We start from the raw sequence: 18815 nt of genomic DNA on the forward strand, positions 1-18815 counted from the left end.
GAGGACTACACCTGGGTGTGTATGAAAAAGAAGATCTCTGGCAAATGAAGCCATCCCACTTTCTAGACTTAATAAAAGAGTGAGATTGACGGATCAGCTGTGAACACAGTATCGCAGCAGGAAAGAGGGACACAATAGATCCTTCGGGTCGCAGTGTATACGAGACCTCAAATCCGTACATACATACATACTATTATATGCATATATACTATTACTAAGTTGAGTTTATGTCGATTTTCTCGTTTCTTTTTTTTCTCCTGTGAGCCCTTCTCAAATCATTTTTTAATGTAGAGGAACGATATCTATCAAATAATATATAAAACCCTAGTTTCGTTTTTTCGTAGTTTTGTGCATTACTTTATCATAATGCCATGTTTGATGTTGTTTGATGCTTACAATATTATACTGGACGAACTTGAAAATTCAAAAACAGAGTTTCAGAGGTGTTGTGCGTAATTATCCGATCAAACTTCATGGTGGAACTTAGCATTAAACCAAATGATGATATTTTTGTCTACAAGTTCATTTTAAAAACTCAATGCCATTATAATTTTAATGGTTGGCGTGTAGATGGCAACCTTAATTTTGATTAATGTTTCACATAAATTTAATTCAGGTAAAGCGGAAATTTCTGCTAATACTTCCTTTTTGTTCCTTCTTATTGTGTTATGATTAATGATACCCAAGATTGCGATTAATGAACAGATGATGACAAAAATATTCTCCCTATCCGCGACTTCGTATTATAATAACTTATTACACTCAGCGGTTACGGTAATCAAGTAAACTAATTTTTAATTGAACGAACGCTATGTTCCATCATATTTATCATGAAAACGATATATTCTTATTATTTTATTAAAAAAAATTCCCTTCGTTTTTATTTACGAAATTCAAAACAATTTAAGTAAGTATGCAAGTAAGGTGGTAATATGTATTAGAAGTAATATATGCGATTTATATTCTTGAATGAATATTGTGAACATAATGTAACGTTTTTCATATTTATTCGCCCTCTTTCTATTCGTGGGGTAAATTAATAAACACTGTGTCTTACGTTCTTAATTTATTTACACACTATACAATACACTCAACTTATTGATTATTATATATATTATTAATAATTTACTTATAAATATCACTAAAATAATTTCTGCGATTATATTTACTAATTTGTTGTTTTCACTACGACTCTTATTTAAAATTAACTAACTGCGTTCACAAAAGTCATTTATATATGAAATTTAAAAAAAAAGAAACAAAACAAATAAATAAATAGACTTTTCTAGAAATTGAGAAGAAATACTGTGAATAAACCACCTGCTACTTAAAAAATATATTCAAAAGCGACGCGCGAATTCGCCGAATTTTTAAAAATCCATAGCTAGACAGGACATGCCTAGGGACTCCATTTAAATCCCAAACTGAACATTTCGTTATGATAAATAATAAATTAATATTTAATTAATAATTGAGTTAATATTCTAGACAGAGTATTCGCAGTTATTTGCTTAATGCCTTCAATAGATGAAATCGTTATTTTAAAATATTGGTTGAATCACTTTGAATTCGAACCGTTGTTTAACGGACAATGTTACGAAAATCATTTGAACTTAGAAATTAAACTATTTTAGCATTGAAACTGACGTTAGTCCCATTAGAAGTTATGTGAGTGATAAGTTGATCATATCATATATACTTCGTATTTTAACTTACCTGTATTGTCCGATGATCCCTAATTAGTTTAGTTATACAATTATATATGAATGTTATACACATTCCAGTCAGTATTAAAGAAAATATCACCATGATGATGATAATGTGTTCTCCTGACCACGTCATCGATTGGGAGGTCTGAAACAAAGTAAGTAATCTATATTTTGCTTCCCTATCATGTTGTACTATATAATGTGATTTAAATAATGAAAATATATAGCACGAGATGAAGAACACGATCGGTAGTCAAAATATCAGCCAAAATATATCCAAATTTCCATTCTAATACAATATATATCCACATGATAATCTTCGTTTGATTATTTAAAACAACGTGTACAGATAAAGAAATAATGTTCACTATAGAATATATCATAACTCTGCTCAATTAGTGTCATAAGTCAAAAAATTAGAAATTTTCCCAGAAAATTTGAAAATCTTCTACTTTTCTCTTCAAATATTTCAAATATTCCTTTTTTCATTTATTGTGGTCACTTCTGATTTATTTATTCTAACATTCGAGTTTTTGGAGAAATTTATTTTTTTATCGAGCTACCACTTCATTCGAGAAATTCAATAAAACATCGGAATGTATTTGAATTCGTTCTCTACCTATCTACACTTTAGATTAAAGTAAATTTTAGTAAATTTGAGGTGATTTCACTCTTTATATTCGCTGGTAAGTTTTTCTATACTTTTTTTATTATTACGTGCACAAAATACCAGTTATCTTTATGGATTTCCTTTTGATTTAGGCAAATTTTGTTTAATAGTTTCCGTGTAAATTCTTATTTTCTATTAATTTGGGGAACAGAACGAATATAATGAAACAGATTTCTGTTTGGTGATATTTTGAAAAATCTAAATTCCTTCTTCAGCAATTTCCATCTCTGTTCCTGTTTCTCTCACCAATTTTTTTCCGCGCAGTTCTACAGCTGCCAGGTTATAGTTTTAACCACACCCAATGGACTCAACTGGTACATAACAACAAACAAATTCAATTCAACAATCCGATAAGTAAAAACTAAAGTTATGAGTAGAATTAATTTCAACCGTTAAATTTTTTCTTGACACTATTTGAGAGGACGTGCGATATATTCCAAGCAATCAATAGAAAAGAAAAATATTAATTTGTGGCAAGGTATATTAAAGTTTACAAAGTCTGTTCATTAATTAATGTTGTGAAAATTATTTTTGGTGAAATTATTTGATCAAGAGATCCTCTTCAAAGTGACTGCTTTCTATGTTAATACGACTTCAGTGTTTGTTCAGACATAGATGCAATTTGTTGTTGTTTGTATGTCCTAACTTAACCTAACCAATCGAATCAAAATGCATCCCTTGAAGAAGTTTTCAGAAATAGATACAGTATCCAGTTATTCGCGTTGTTTGTTTTTATTTCTCGAAGTCCATTGATTAATTAGCGACAGAATATTTGATTCAATAACTGTCCAGTGATTCAAACTTGTTGTGAACTACCTCCCGCTGTAAAGGAAGCAGATGAGCATAGTTTCCACTTTTGATTCCGAATGAGTTTTTTTTGAACTTAATATTTTGTGATAGCCACTTTTGACTCTAGCGATTGGTTTTGGAGTCATACTTACTAACGAACTTTTCTCAACCATTTTAATGCGAGCTTCATAAGACTACTTTTTGTCTGTTCCAAATAGACTTTTGCGATTTGATATTATTTTTGTTTCTCATTGTGAAATATTGTTGGTTTCGCCCTTGATATTTCATTCGTCTGCTTTCATTCGAACCGCTAACAGAAGATATTGAAGGATTTGAGCGCGTATACGATGAGAATTCCTATTATCTCCACTGATCTCTATCTTGGAATTTCATCTTAAACGCTTTCAGATTCCTCCTTGAAAATTTGATCCCATCGAAACGCTTGCACACTGCTTAAAGAATTTTTGACGTCAGGAACTTACTTCATAATTTACCGTATATTTTAGTATCCAATTGCCTCATTTCAAACAACATTTGATCGTGATGCTCCACTCATACACACCCGAGAAAGAACTAATAATTGTTTGAGGTGTTTTGAAGAACAGTTATAAATAATAAATTCTGATCGACACAAAAAGGTAGAGAATTCAACCTCAACAAATGACGAAATACGCTTCTAAAAAATCTCATAGATGAGTGACAAAAAAGATTTAACTTTCTGCTTATCCACAGAAAATTTTGGAATAATAGGTACAAGAAGCAACTATGTGGGCAAATTGAGGAGTTCATATAATCAGTTTGTTTTGGATACCACAGCGCTCGTCGATTCTTGAACCAAGATTGAGAGGCCTGACTGTGGTCAAAACTCAATGAAGCAAGAATGGTAAACTGGAGCTGGCCAAAAGTATGTCCTACCTGCAACGTCCAAGCTTGGGACAAGACTAAAGTCAGTATTTTAGTAGTATTACTTACAAAATGAATTTGGATAGACTAGCTTTGGCTATTTTTGTTATTGTCCATTCTTGGACTAAGAGAAGAAGGTCATTGTTGGACTTTTGTCGAGACTGATTTAAGGGTGGTTCACAAGTTTGGATGAGATTTTTAACAATTCTGGACGCATCTTAAACCTATCATACTTTCCCCTACATGTAAAGGCATGGAAAATATTCAATGAAATGATAAACCGGACAATCAAGAGCTTTTTGGTTTGTAACAAGAGAGGTCAGCACATGCTTTTGTGTGTCAAACATTCCATCGTTGATAAAAGAAGATGGATCAATCGTAGTGGCCACATACGATAAGGCGGACTTGTTGGGTCGCATGTTTGCTTCAAATTCAACTCTTGATTTGCGTGGAAAATTTTCACCCAGTCTGCCTGGAGTTTGTTCATCAATGCCAGAAATATCAAATTCGACACCGAGATGCTCGGATTCAATCTAATTGATTTCGAGCATTTCTGTCATTCAAGAGAGTTCTCTCTCTTAATTGGAAACTTGGTCGAGTTCAACCTATAAAAAAAAGGAAAAAAGATGATTTCCAACAATTATGGTCCAATTGCTTTAATCCATGTCATTACCAGGATCAAGGAGAAAGTCGTTAACCAGCAAATCTTGAATCTGCTAATATCATTAGCGACCATCAATACGGCTTCCGTAGATCGATCCATCCAGGACGCTATTAATGAACACACTTCAGAACGTTTTGAGATCAACGCACCTCTTTCGCCTGAAAATCAACGATCTACTCGAAAAAATTGCAAACCCGATCTATAGAATTACTGGTGTCGTCGTTCAAATCAGGCACTCCAAGAAACTTGGCTTACACTCCAATCCATAGGCAGCAACAAAACAATACCATCAATACCCATATTGAAACTATTCTTGAGTAGGATGGAAGCAATCTGATTGAGTTTAATGCATCAAAGACCTAGGATGCGGCTTTAACCAAGAAAGCTGGCACTACAGCTCATGACTTGGTCTTGTCTGGACATAAAAATCACCATCATCGTAGAATCACTTGTTGGGGTTGGGAGCAATATGCCCTGGCATAGTCACGTGACAAAATAAGGAGTGTCACAAGAAGCTATATAATTCGCAACCCTTCAGCTAAAAGGCCCAGAATCGTCCATCTTTGGAGTATTGCTAGCACATTTAAAGCCCGGGTACCATGCATACCCTATGGATACTCGAATTAGTACAAAAGACGTGGCTCTTGAGGATCGATTTCGCCTGTAGACGCTAAAAACATCAATTCAATGGACTCCTTTCTTTTGAGAAATGCAAGCATGTGGAATCGGCTTCCAAGACACGTCTTTTCCGAACACCTACAACCTACAGAAGATCAAAATCCACAGGCAACTCCACACGGTATTCACCACTTGAACTGCTCGAGTATGAAAGAGGCTTACCCTCCTGTGATTGTTTTGTATACAATAAAAAGAGCTTTAGTAACATTTGAATTACTTTGATTTGACGCTACATCTCTACCTGCTCCTATTGGTTTAATCACTGAAAAGTTAATATTTGAAAAAAGGCTTCATCTTTCTCATATTGTTGATATTGCCATGAAAAATCTAAAGCTCACGCCATTTTGCTGGATATACAGGGTCCTTCATGACGAACTAAAGCGATATATATATATATATATATATATATATATATATATATATATGGGAAAGTACTACGACTAGTGTTCTAAAAATTTGCATGGATTTTCTAAAATGCGAAATTTCGATAAAACTTTATATAAGGCATTTTTGGACAAATGTAGCCCTCCACTAAAAAAATTATATTTCTAAGTTTAAGTGAGTCAGGTCTAATATTTTTGGGATTTGAATAAATAACACTTACAGCTTTCAAAATTTGTGAAAACCTTACCAAATTACCAAAATGGACCCCCAAAATGTGAACTATCCAAGTCACAACTCTGAAACACCACAACGACCTCAATAATACTCGGAAAAAAATTGTAATATACAGAAGCTTTTAAATATTTAAACGACATTATCATATTAACACAAAAAAACCCATTTATAATTTCCCTGCTCGCAAAAAAACATGTTTTTGATTGAAATAGTCTCAAATGAAAAAATATCAATTGAAAACGAATAAAAATTTTAATATAATTATCTTGTCGAGCAAGATGCTTTTCACTATGAAAGGAAAACCATTTATTTATTGGGTTTGAACTTGAATCTTCTTGAATCTGAATCTTGAATATCCGGAACAAGTAAAAGACGTCGTAAAAATGTTGAAGGTTCAAATAATTTTTTGTAATACAAGCCTTTGTGTCGGATCTTTTGAGCTTTAGAAATAAAAACTTACAGTATATTGCCAAATATTAGGGACAGTCAAGTTTTTATCACTTTTTTTTGTCACAATTGATTGCTTTTTGAAGTGATGTGTTCATGGCATATATTTTTATGTATACAAGACCTCAATAACTCAAGATTTGCGTTAATTTTATGTATTAAGGGGTTTCTTTCACGCATGTAAAAGTTGAATACGTGATTACGTAATAATAATTTTTTGAAAGTATTTGTTCAATATCATCAACACAAAAGTAGTTTTAAACAAAAGAATAGAAATTATGTTTTTGTCCATCTGTATAGTTCGAGAGGTAGATTTGTCTCCGAGGAAATAATATGAGTTTTCTTTTGGACATTTTCAGAGATACATAGTAAAATTAGCCGAACGTTTATTTTTACGAGGGTTGTGTGAAAATTGTAGACCTCAACCTGAAGATGTCAGCTTCACCCATATAATTTGGAAAATATATTCACTATTACAATGCGAGATTCTCACTAACATGTCAGCTATTTTGGATGCTTAGTTTCTGTTTGATAAACGCATAAGTATCGAGCTGTCCATCGGAACAACAAACCTTCTCCTTTTGCAAGTTCAATGAGGAAAAATCCAATCATATGTTTTGCGGTGGGCTTTTTTGAACTGCGGATTTGAGAAAAGAACATCATGGTCCTCTACATGGATGCTTCAAAGACCGAAGTTGGAGTTGGATGCTTTGTAACATCATTAGGAAAACACATCGGATCGTAGAAAATCTCCTCTTTCTGTAATGCAATATAACAATCGCTTAAACATGTACAACAGCATACAAATTCGTGCTTAGCAAAATGCACAGACTTTGCTATAAATTCCATAAAAAATGCGTAGACCCGACACCCTTTAGTCCAAGATATACATAACATTAATGAACCATTGAGAAATCAAAATACTTTTATAACTATTATATGGGTCCCTGCTTACGTTGGTATTATAGGTAATGGAAACGCCGATGGCCTTGCAAAAGAATCCGCTTGTCTCACCTCCATGACTAGCCTGCAAATTTCTGAAGATTTAAAAGCATACATAAAAATCGTAACACCTCGCAAAGTCATTGGAATCAAGTTACCTCGGCTCTACGTGATATTCAACCAACAGTTCATAAATTTACTAAGTGTGATTTATCCAGATGAATATATATATATATATATATATATATATATATATATATATATATATATATATATATATATATATATATATATATATAATATTTCATTTCACCTACGCCATTGCCCTTATATGGACAGTATATTGTGCTGATTAAGAACTTATTTTATTGTAGAATTGCTTAGTTTGTGTTTACTGAAAGATTATTTAATTCACGATTGTAATAAAAAATATCAATCTTGTAATTGAAGTTGTTGGTAGAATTTATGTTAGAAATAAAGTAAGTTTTTAAAAACACGGTTCCAGTAAATTAAAAGTTAAGTGGCGCAGTCAGTAGGATAGTCAATCAAAAGTTAAAGCATTTAACATTCGGTTCGTTTCTACGATTTGTTGACTATTCGAACAAGTAAAGTTAAATTATTGGAACTCTTAGTTGGGCGAGCTGAGTAACTCAACTAGAAGATCTGTGTTATGCCAGAAACCGGAAGAATCAAGAGGATATTGGTTGTTCCTGTGCAGTCCGAGCCAATGGAAAGGATCTTCATTCTATTGCTGTAAGTGTTTTTTATGTCATATAGAGGAAATATTAATTATTTACTTGACACATCTGACGATTCTGACTCAAATTCTGATTCAAATAACTCAAATTCAGGCTCAAACGCTGTTAATACTAAAATAAAATTTAACTTAGCATCACCAAAACTTTTTTCTAAGAATAATTTTAATAAAATGGCTACTCCACAATTACCTATTTAAAAAAAAAGAGTAACTTGATATGATACCCGAATTTGATGGAAACAATGCATTACTTCCTAGGTTTATAGAAATTTCAGAGAAATTAGTAAGTAAGTTTTATAATACTGTGGATGTAGGAGATTTTCAAAACGAATATTTGATGTCCAGCATCTTAGCAAAAATAAAAGGTGAAGCAGCCATAAACATTTCTTCTTGTACGATAAGGAACTTGGGAAAATCTAAAATATGCACTTCTTAATACTTACGCTGACAAAAGAGATATTTACACTTTAAATATAGAACTTTCAGAAATGAAACAAGGTAATGAAACGCCTTTCGAATTTTATAATAGAATTCAACATTTATTAAATCTTCAAATTTCTTATCTCACGACACATTCTAATGTTAGTGAACATTTAATTTTGGGTAATTACTTTGAAAATTTGGCTCTCAGAGTATTGCTACGCGGTTTAAAAGAACCTTTAGGCACATTAATGCGTACGAAAAATCCAGAAAATTTGAATATTGCTTTAAATGTTCTTACAAATGATTTACAAGTTCATATGACTCACAATAATCATCCAAAAAATGTTTTTTCATCCTTGAATACGCAAAATAATTCACATAAAAATAAAACCATAAAATTTCCAAAATAATGTGGCATATAAGCAGCCACCTCGTAGACAAAATTCTATGCAGAATTATCAATATACTAATCGAAATTCCGCATCAAACCCGCAAAATCGTCCATCAACTTCCTATATCCCTTCTAATAGGAATAATACAAACTTTTCTAATAATGGTCAAAACGTCTTTAAACCCAACCAGAACCAAAGATTTCCTAATCCAACTCCAATGAGTATGTCTACAAGAAATAAATATAGACCCCAAACTCAAAATTATCAAAATAGGTTCCAACACAATCCGAATCAACCTAGAAATTTTATCTCGGAAGAACTCCATAATATAGACTATTCTGATTGCACTAATGATGAATGCGATAATTTTTTAGAGACACCAGCCTCGGAACCAAACCATACATTATCGAATTGTTAAACTTAAATAAATCAGAAAGCGTGTTAACCAATATAATTTTTCCAGAACAAAATCTTAAAGTTTTAATTGATACTGGTAGCACAAGATCCTTTGTGACACCAGCAGTTGCTGATAATATTTCAAAAAATCTTATGTCAAAAAACCCTTCCATTTAAAATCTGCCTTTGGTAGCAGTCAACAAAATTTCTGCACACTCATTCCAATCCCTAAAATGTTTAATTATAGGAAACCGCTCAATTTAGAATATTGCGTTTTCAAATTTCACGATCATTTTGATTGTTTGTTAGGATTGGATAATTTGAAAATACTTAATGCAATTATCGATTTAAATAATAATTTGCTTACGACTCCTTATACTCAAATTAAATTGAATTACTTTGACGTTAAAACTGTATCCACGAATTGTATAGTAGTGCCTCCACGTTGTGAACAAGTAATTAAATTAAATATCGAAAATGTATAAAATGGTAATGTTATTATACCATATAAACGAATTGGGAAATTAGAAATGCCTGAATGTTTAACAAAAGTTGAAAATAATATAGCTTTATGTACAATTTTAAATCCTTCAGAATCCAACTTTCGAGTAGATTTAAGCCCTTCTATTAATGTTGAGACATTCGATGAATACGAACAAACCCTCAACCCAAATTTTAGTGAAATTTATTGAGAAAATCTAAATTTGATGTTTCGAAAGTTAGAACTGAACACATGAATTCCGAAGAGAAACAATGTGTATTAAAATTAATTCAAGAGTATAGTGATATTTTTCATGTTGAAGGAAATCAGCTCACCTTCACAAGTAAAATAAAACATCACATTAAAACTTCTAATGAAATACCTATTTATTCAAAATCATACAGGTATCCTGAGATTCACCGAACTGAAATTCAAAATCAAATACGAAAAATGTTAAGTGATAATATTATTAGACCATCCAATTCTCCATGGTCTAGCAACATTTGGATAGTCCCAAAGAAGCTAGATGCTTCTCAAAAGCCGAAGTTTCGACTCGTTGTTGACTATCGAAAACTGAATGAGATCACAATTGGAGATCGATATCCATTGCCAGATATTACAACGTTACTAGATAAGCTTGGACGTTGTCAATATTTTACATTAGATCTCGCTTCTGGTTTCCATCAGATCGAAATGGCTGAGGAGGATATTCCGAAAACAGCCTTTATTATAGAAAATGGGCACTATGAATATGTGCGCATGCCCATGGGTCTGAAAGGAGCTCCTGCAACCTTTCAAGGGGTCATGGACAATATCCTAATGGGTATACAGAACGAAAAATGTTTGGTGTACCTTGATGATATAATTGTGTTCAGTACCAGTTTTCAAGAACACATCTCAAATTTAAAAGAAGTATTCAATAGATTAAGAGAGTCTCATTTCAAATTACAAATAGATAAATGCGAATTCTTGCGAAAATAAGTAGCAAATCTGGGAAATATTGTCACGCCAGAAGGTGTAAAACCGAACCCAGATAAAATTTTAGCAATTCAAAAATTTTCAATACCAACAAATTCCAAACAATTAAAAGGTTTCCTTGGACTCCTAGGGTATTACCGAAAATTTATAAAAGATTATTCAAAATTAACTAAACAATTAACTATTAGACTTAAAAAAGATGCAATTATTAATGTAAACGATTCAGATTACGTCAAATGCTTTGAAATGTGTGAAAATCTGTTGATGAATGAACCAATACTTCAATGTCCAGATTTTACAAAACCCTTTAACCTTACCACAGACGCCAGCAATTATGCTTTAGGTGCTGTTTTAAGTCAAGGCAAAATAGGCTCTGATTTACCTGTGGCTTACTCCAGCAGAACCCTAAATGATTCAGAATGCAACTATTCTGTAATCGAGAAAGAACTTCTCGCTATAATTTGGGCAACCGAATACTTCCGCCCCTATCTTTTTGGCAGAAAATTTACAATAGTTACGGATCATAAACCACTCCAGTGGTTATTCTCACTTAAAGATCCAAGTTCAAAACTTGTTAGGTGGCGCTTGAAACTTGAGGAATATGATTATGATATCGTATACAAAAAGGGTGCATTAAATACCAATAGCGATTGTTTATCCCGAATTCAAATAAATATCAATGGAACTGAATTACAAGAACCTCAATGTTCTAAAAAATTATTAGTTTATATGGACAAATTTAATAAAAATCTCTCATCAACTCCCGATGATAATGTATCGCTAATAGTTGAAACAGATAATGAAAGTAATAATAATGAGAATGACGACGAAGATATAACTGTTCATACAAGTGAGGAAAATTCTCTAATTGGTATACCAATTTCAGATTCAGTGATAAATGTTGGTAAAAATCAATTAATATTGTCAGAAGTAAATTTCGAACCAGCCGTACCTACTATTATGAATCTGTACGAAAATAAACAAAGAATTGTTGTGCAATTATCTAAAAACAATTTTGAGCAAGATGTCATTAATTTCGTGAAAGAATACATAGTACCAAAAACTAAATATTTTATTTATTTCGAAGACCCAATTTATGACAAAATCACTTTCAAGATTCTCAAATTGACTTTGTTAAATGTAATAAAAAATTAATAGATGTTCCTTTAAATGAAATTAAAGAAGTAATTCAAAATTACCACGAAGGTAAGACTAATCATAGAGGACTAGATGAAACTGAAAATCAATTAAAAGCTTTGTATTACTGGCCAAATCAAAGAGCATCTATACAAGCTTATATAAACAAATGTGAAGTTTGCCAGTTAAGCAAATATGATAGAAAACCAATAAAACCATTTTTAAATGTTACCCCCACAGCTACTAAACCTTTTCAAATTTTGCATTTAGACACGATAACCTTAGAAAACAGTAAATTTCTTACGATAATAGATTCATTTTCCAAATATGGTCAAATGTATGAATTAAAATCTAGACAAGGAATAGAGGTAGCTCATAGTCTAATTAAATATTTTACACACCACTGTATACCAGAACAAATAATTTCGGACAATGGAACTGAGTTGAAAAATTCTGTTGTAAAAGAACTATTAGAAACGCATAAAATTAAAATTCATTTCATAAGTTCTCAACACCCAGAATCGAATGGAATTGCTGAAAAATTCCACTCTACGATTATTGAACATGTCAGACTTTTGAATAATCAAAAAGATTTTAAAAATGAGACTATTGAAAATAAAATACTTTACGCATTATTAGCCTATAATAATAGCGTTCATTCTGCAACAAAATTGAAACCAAACGAAATAATTACCGGACACATAAACAGTAACACACCTTTCGATATAGAAATTGATCAACAAGTAGTTAATAATTATATACAAAATCATAAAGATAAAATGAAAATTTTATACTCGAATTTAAATCAAAAATTACAGGAAAACAAATCAAAAGTAATCTCTAAAGCAAATAAAATCCGTGAAGAATTACCAGATACAATACCCACTAAAGTGTACGTACGTAATAAACAGGCACAAGGTGAAACCAAAAATAAATATAAAAGTGAAGAAATCAAAAGCAAATATACCCGACTAAAAACAGCTAAAATCGCTACTAGACACAAAAATACTTCAGAAAATATTCATGTTTCAAACATAAAACGTCCTAACAAGACTCCCTATAAATTTATTTTAGGTTCGTCACCGCCGGAGACGCAACAGTCAATATAAAAGATGTTACCTATAACTTGGGAATACTTTTCATAAATGTTGGATATGCCAAGCTGCAGAAATCCAGGCATACTTTTGTTCATTTTTATAATTTAAGTCCACTACTCTTAGAATATAATAAGTTAAGTATACAATATAATCACGTTAAATATGACATATTATATTTATACATTTTTTCATTCTGAAACAGAAAATATTGTAAATATAATAGAGTACACTAGGAATACTATAGAAGAAAAATTTGATAACATTAATATTCATTCTACCTTAGATAGACCAAGGAGAGGGTTAATTAACGGTCTTGGATCAATAGTAAAAACAATTACAGGAAACTTGGACTCTGAAGATGGAGAAAGAATTAATTCAATTATGGAACATTTAAAACAAAACCAAGAAAACTTGCAAAATCAAATAAGAATGCAATATTCTGTTAGTCGCCAAATAATTGATAATTTTAATAAGATAATTCAGGACATTCAGTATAATGAAAAATTATTAAAAATGAAAATATTTGAGATAAGAGATATTCTAGATTTTCAAGCAAATGCGGAAAATATTAAATATTTAAAAGAGTTATTCAACGAACTTCTTATCAAATTCAATGTAATTCAAGACATTTTAGAAACGGTTGAAAATTCCTTGACCTTCTGTAAACTTAGAACGTTACATCCAAGTATTATAAAATCTCACGATTTATTTGTAGAGTTGCAAAAAGTGCATTATTACTACCAAGCGGAATTACCCTTTGAATTAAAACAAAAATATTTTAGAATTTGAAGCCATCTTAGACGTAGTTTGTAAAGTAGAAAATAATCAAATACAATATTTTTTATCGATACCCATTAACTATGATATTTTATTTAATCTTTTTTATATGTAAACTATACCTATAGAAATTGAATCAGAATACGTAACATTAATACCTAATTCAAAATTTTTACTTAAATCAAATAATGTCATTAAACCTCCAAATGACATTTGTACTCGCGGCAAATTTTTCAATGTCCTAACCATTTGCAAGACAATAATAATTATGGATGCGAAGAAAACATATTACAAAAATTGAAATAATTAAGAATCACATTGAAATAATTCCGGAGATAAATCAATTTTTGGCAAATATTTCCCGTAGAAGAAAAATTAATCATGAAATGTAAGCAAGAAACTGAAGTGAGAACTCTTAAAGGCATTTATTTAATAGAAAATTCATCATGTTAAATTATATTTAGGAACCAAGAGTTAATATTTCAACAAAAAACATTTGGACAACCTTTTGTAATAAATAAATTAAATTTGAAATTGAATCAATTACACGTTTCTCCAATGAAGATTGATTTAAAAAGATTAAAATTAAAGGATATTCCAAACCAACTGGTAACGCCAATATTCACGGATAACACTAATTTTCACATTCCCAGTATTTGGACTATTCTTCTTTATATAGCATTGATATTGGCCTTCTTGTGGATTTTGTATAAGAGGAAACATTCAGGAAGGACAAGTAAGAATCACCCGCAGGCAACAGAAGATGGTATCCAGCTTCCAGGAGAAGCGTCCTTCTAAAGGGGGAGGTGTCACCTACGCCATTGCCCTTAGGTGAACAGTATATTGTGCTGATTACGAACTTATTTTATTGGTTCCAGTAAATTAAAAGTTAAGTTATATATATATATATATATATATATATATATATATATATATATATATATATATATATATATATATATATATATATATATATATATATATATATATATAATTTCCAAATTACGCCAGAAGACACTCATCGACTTGGTATAAAATCGAACTTTCATTCGACTTTATATTCATCCTGTGATGTGAATAAAATGTTCAGTTTCCCGTGGACAAACAACTTATTTTCAAAATATAATATTCAGACATTAGACTCAAATTAGTTTTATTCTACCTCACCTAATATTTCTGTGTATAAATATTAAATTAAAATTATGTATAGTTTCGTGCTAATGTCCACACTTGTCACATTGACGTTAAATGTAATAAATATAAAACACACATTTGAAATTTATAAATTGCACTTTTTAACTTTTTCTGTTTCTTAACCAAGTGTTTTCCTTGAAGTAAGTATATTTTTATCGGAAGACGATTTTATTGCATACGTAAAGGCTTTTTTTGAGGAGAAAAACAGCAATCATTGTTTGGAAAAAGAGCTAGTTAGAAAATAAAAATGATTATGGAAATAATAAATAAGATAAATGAACCAAATTCATCCAGTTGCGCCCATAAGAAAAAGTAAGTATCTAAGAAAATGTATCAAGATATCACAGTCTGGTATGAAGATTTGGGATATCTGTAAAATAGAGAAATAACGTGGGACTGCTGAAACAGTTTAGGAATACAGGTTTCTAAATGAACTGTATAGAGAAGTACTCGTATAGTGCAATGTACCATTATATATTTTTTATTAGAATAATTTACTGACCTAATTATTGAGTATTATATAAGAAAATAGGAAACAGATGCCAACCTTACATATATATGGCTTATTTTCGTTCCACATTAGATATGGATGTACATTATATGGGACAACATTGAAAACAAATCTTCTGATTATTGACCGTATTCAATAAAAAGCGATAAAAATTTGTTTGTGGTTTATGATGTAATCTCTTACCAAGCAGTTTTGGTGGAAATTCAAGAAACGTTAATAAATATACGTAGACAATTTTCAGCCAAGAAACGAATTATTAATTGAAAATTTTAATTCGGAAACGATACAAAAAATTGCCTTTATAAATATTTGTAATCGTACAATATATTACTGGAGAATAAAACCATTTTCTTCCTTGGCAGAAGCCTTTATTAATTAAAGTACAGTTACAAAAGCACTATATTTCATGGTGTGATGTTTTCTCTGATACGATTTCCAGTACTATGTAGAGAAGTGGGAGATTTTTAATCACTTCTAGTGAAGCTGTTGGGCATGATTTCATGGTCCCGGTTGCACATACGCAAGCTAGTCTTTGTACCTTTGAGAGATTGTTTCTTGTGGTATTCAGAATAGTTCTAGTACCCCATGGTAAATAACGACATGGACATCAGTAAATACTCGAAACTCATAGCATATTTGAAAAATAAATCAGTTGGCTATAGACCCAAAAAATCTAAGACATTTGCCCTTCAAGGAATTAATAAGTTTTTGTTGCAAGCTCCAGACAATCATTATCTCATGCATATAGTATGACAGCACAAAATGTAAGCTTAGATATTATTTGTAACATTTTTCAGGTTGCTTTATTATTCGGAATCGCAGAAGCTCTGCGGAAGAAGAAATTATATATAATGAAGTGTAACGATATTAATAATACCAGAAATGTTATCATACAAATGATAAAAAAAACTCATGTTCAATGTCGATTTACTGTTATTGGTGAAATATCTGACAATAGATTAAACTTATTAAACATTCATGAAAATATATAAAAACCAACGTCCCACAAATGTCAAAACAGATCATTTTTTGCAGTATAGAAATGGAAAATGCAAAACCCAAGTTGTTGGTAGAAATACCTTTTCAAAAATTCTCTCGCTGATCGCAATATATTTGAATTTACTTAATCCAAAAAATTACACTGGGATACATTTCGACGTTCTTCCGCGTCTCTATGAATGGACTCCGATGGTGATATAAATCAACTAACGAAGCACGGTAGGTGGAAATCCAACACAGTAGCGGAGGGTTACGTAGACGACTCAATAGAAAACAAAATGGATTTCGCATTGAAATACAACTAGTTCGATTTCAAGCAACATTGTAAATTTTCACGGTCTTACCAACAATCCTGTAGGTAGAGGGAATCCGGGAGACTTTAGCCACTTTTTGACTCCTAGCTTCCGTTATGGTTCATTAACCAAATTTTTAATTATGGGTCATGACAGCCTCCTCAGAGTGACATCTTTTCCACCTCCTAAACTATCAAAATATAAGACCGATTCTGTATAATCAACATTTTAATCATCATAGATTTTTGGCTAAACTCTACAGCCTGGGCGGGAGACCTTACTCTACTGGTAGGAAGACTTTAATCGGTCTTAAAAAATAATAGAAAAATGAAATATGAAAAACAAACATAAAAAAACTTAAAACTAATAACAACGAAAAATCTGAATCTTTGAAGTAAACATCTCTCATAAAAAACAAACATAAAGACAAATAAACCTTAAAACTATTCTGCGCCTTTTAAATAAACATCTATTGAAAACGAACATAAAAATATTCAAAGCTTTAAACTATGAGACGAAAGGATCTGTGAGTAAAAATTTTTGTGCACAGGTCTTTTGTTCTACCTAGGTGACACGTTCGGGACAGAAGAATATTTCTTTAACGTCTTTTGTCATGCCAACGCTAATTTCATGCACATACTTCCCGCAAGAAGTACAAAGTCTCATGTTCAGCATTTCATCCGTACCGCATACAAAGCAGAACCAGCATTCATCGATTTCTGGATCGTCTTTCAGTTTCAAATAATTTCTTCAGAAGGAGTATCACTGTCACTGCTTGATTTTTATTCAGTCTTCTAGTCAACCGCTTCTTTTTGACACACTTTAGTATCTTCTTATTTGTCTCAGTGTTCTTAGCTGGGCTTTTTGGAATTTTACTCTCTGGACTTAATTGAAAAACTTCCCTCTTCGCTGTTTTTGGTATTATCTCCTTAGCAGTTTTCCTAATTCTCTTTTTCTCAGGTTCCATTTCATCTTCATCAATTTTTTCTGGAGGTTTGGTTAGTATCTTAGTTTTTCCAGACTTACGACCACGACGGCTTTTAAAATTAGGATCTGTCTAGGGAAAAGGTCTTATGTTCTCCTGCAAAATCAGCTTGTGATTATTTCTTGGCTCAAATTAGTTTTTTATTTGTGAAGTCGACGGTTCAGATAGTTCTTCGGCTATTTGAGTTAGATGTTGTGAAGACTCTTCAATACCAATTGGAAGAGATAAAGCTTCTTAAACTCCAAGAAGTTCTATTTGTGAAGTCGAAGTCCTAGTCTGTTCTTCAGTAAACTGCAGCTGTTTCTCTGGAAATCTTTCGTTATCGATTGGAGAAGATGTAGCCTCTAAGAGATCTGAAGGCTGTTCTGCTAAAGAAACATTTTGAGGAGGACCCTCAGTGCTCGCAGCTCTATCCGTTACAGATGAACACAAAAACTCTTCTTCAGAAAACACATTGTTGTACGGATGTATCCCTGTCTTCTTAAACCCGCTTAAAATGTTTGACTGACTGAAGGGTTGACACATGATGTTCTTAACGAGAATAGATATGATGTGGATCGTCACCGTTTTTCCAGGGTGACTTATCATCCAGTTGCTCATTGTTTCATTATATCGGGCATTGAAAGGTGAATATCCAATAAGTACTAATACAACTATAGACGATGTTATTTCTTTGAACTCGTTGAATGTTGCCAATTCAAGTACCAATAGTAATGTAACTTCTTCTTCATTTCAAATTACTATTAATATAAATTAATTACGATATTTTTAACATTACCATTACAAAATGTAAATCGATAAAAGTTTTGTCGAGTTTTTTTGAGTCTTTGGGCATAGAAATTTTTTTTTATGAAACTCGTGAGTAAAGTAACTTCTTTTCACTCGTAGGCCAAACCAACCTACTCGTGCAAAAAAGTATTACTTTACTCACTCGTTGCATAAATAACTAATGTTACACCCAATAACTAATTTAAT

At 31.6% G+C, this 18815-nt stretch overlaps 1 protein-coding gene across 1 annotated transcript in view; it reads right to left on the reverse strand.

Annotated features, from left to right (window-relative positions):
* Positions 1 to 18815, reverse strand: part of LOC130444259 (neuropilin and tolloid-like protein 1) — a 699554-nt gene that overhangs the window by 63489 nt on the left and 617250 nt on the right. Inside the window, exon 10 of the mRNA XM_056779324.1 lies at positions 1717 to 1854. Within this exon, the coding sequence (XP_056635302.1) occupies positions 1717 to 1854 (138 nt within the window). The remainder of the gene's footprint in view (positions 1 to 1716; positions 1855 to 18815) is intronic.

Source organism: Diorhabda sublineata, chromosome 5 (assembly GCF_026230105.1).
Source record: "Diorhabda sublineata isolate icDioSubl1.1 chromosome 5, icDioSubl1.1, whole genome shotgun sequence".
Classification (NCBI taxonomy): domain Eukaryota; kingdom Metazoa; phylum Arthropoda; class Insecta; order Coleoptera; family Chrysomelidae; genus Diorhabda; species Diorhabda sublineata.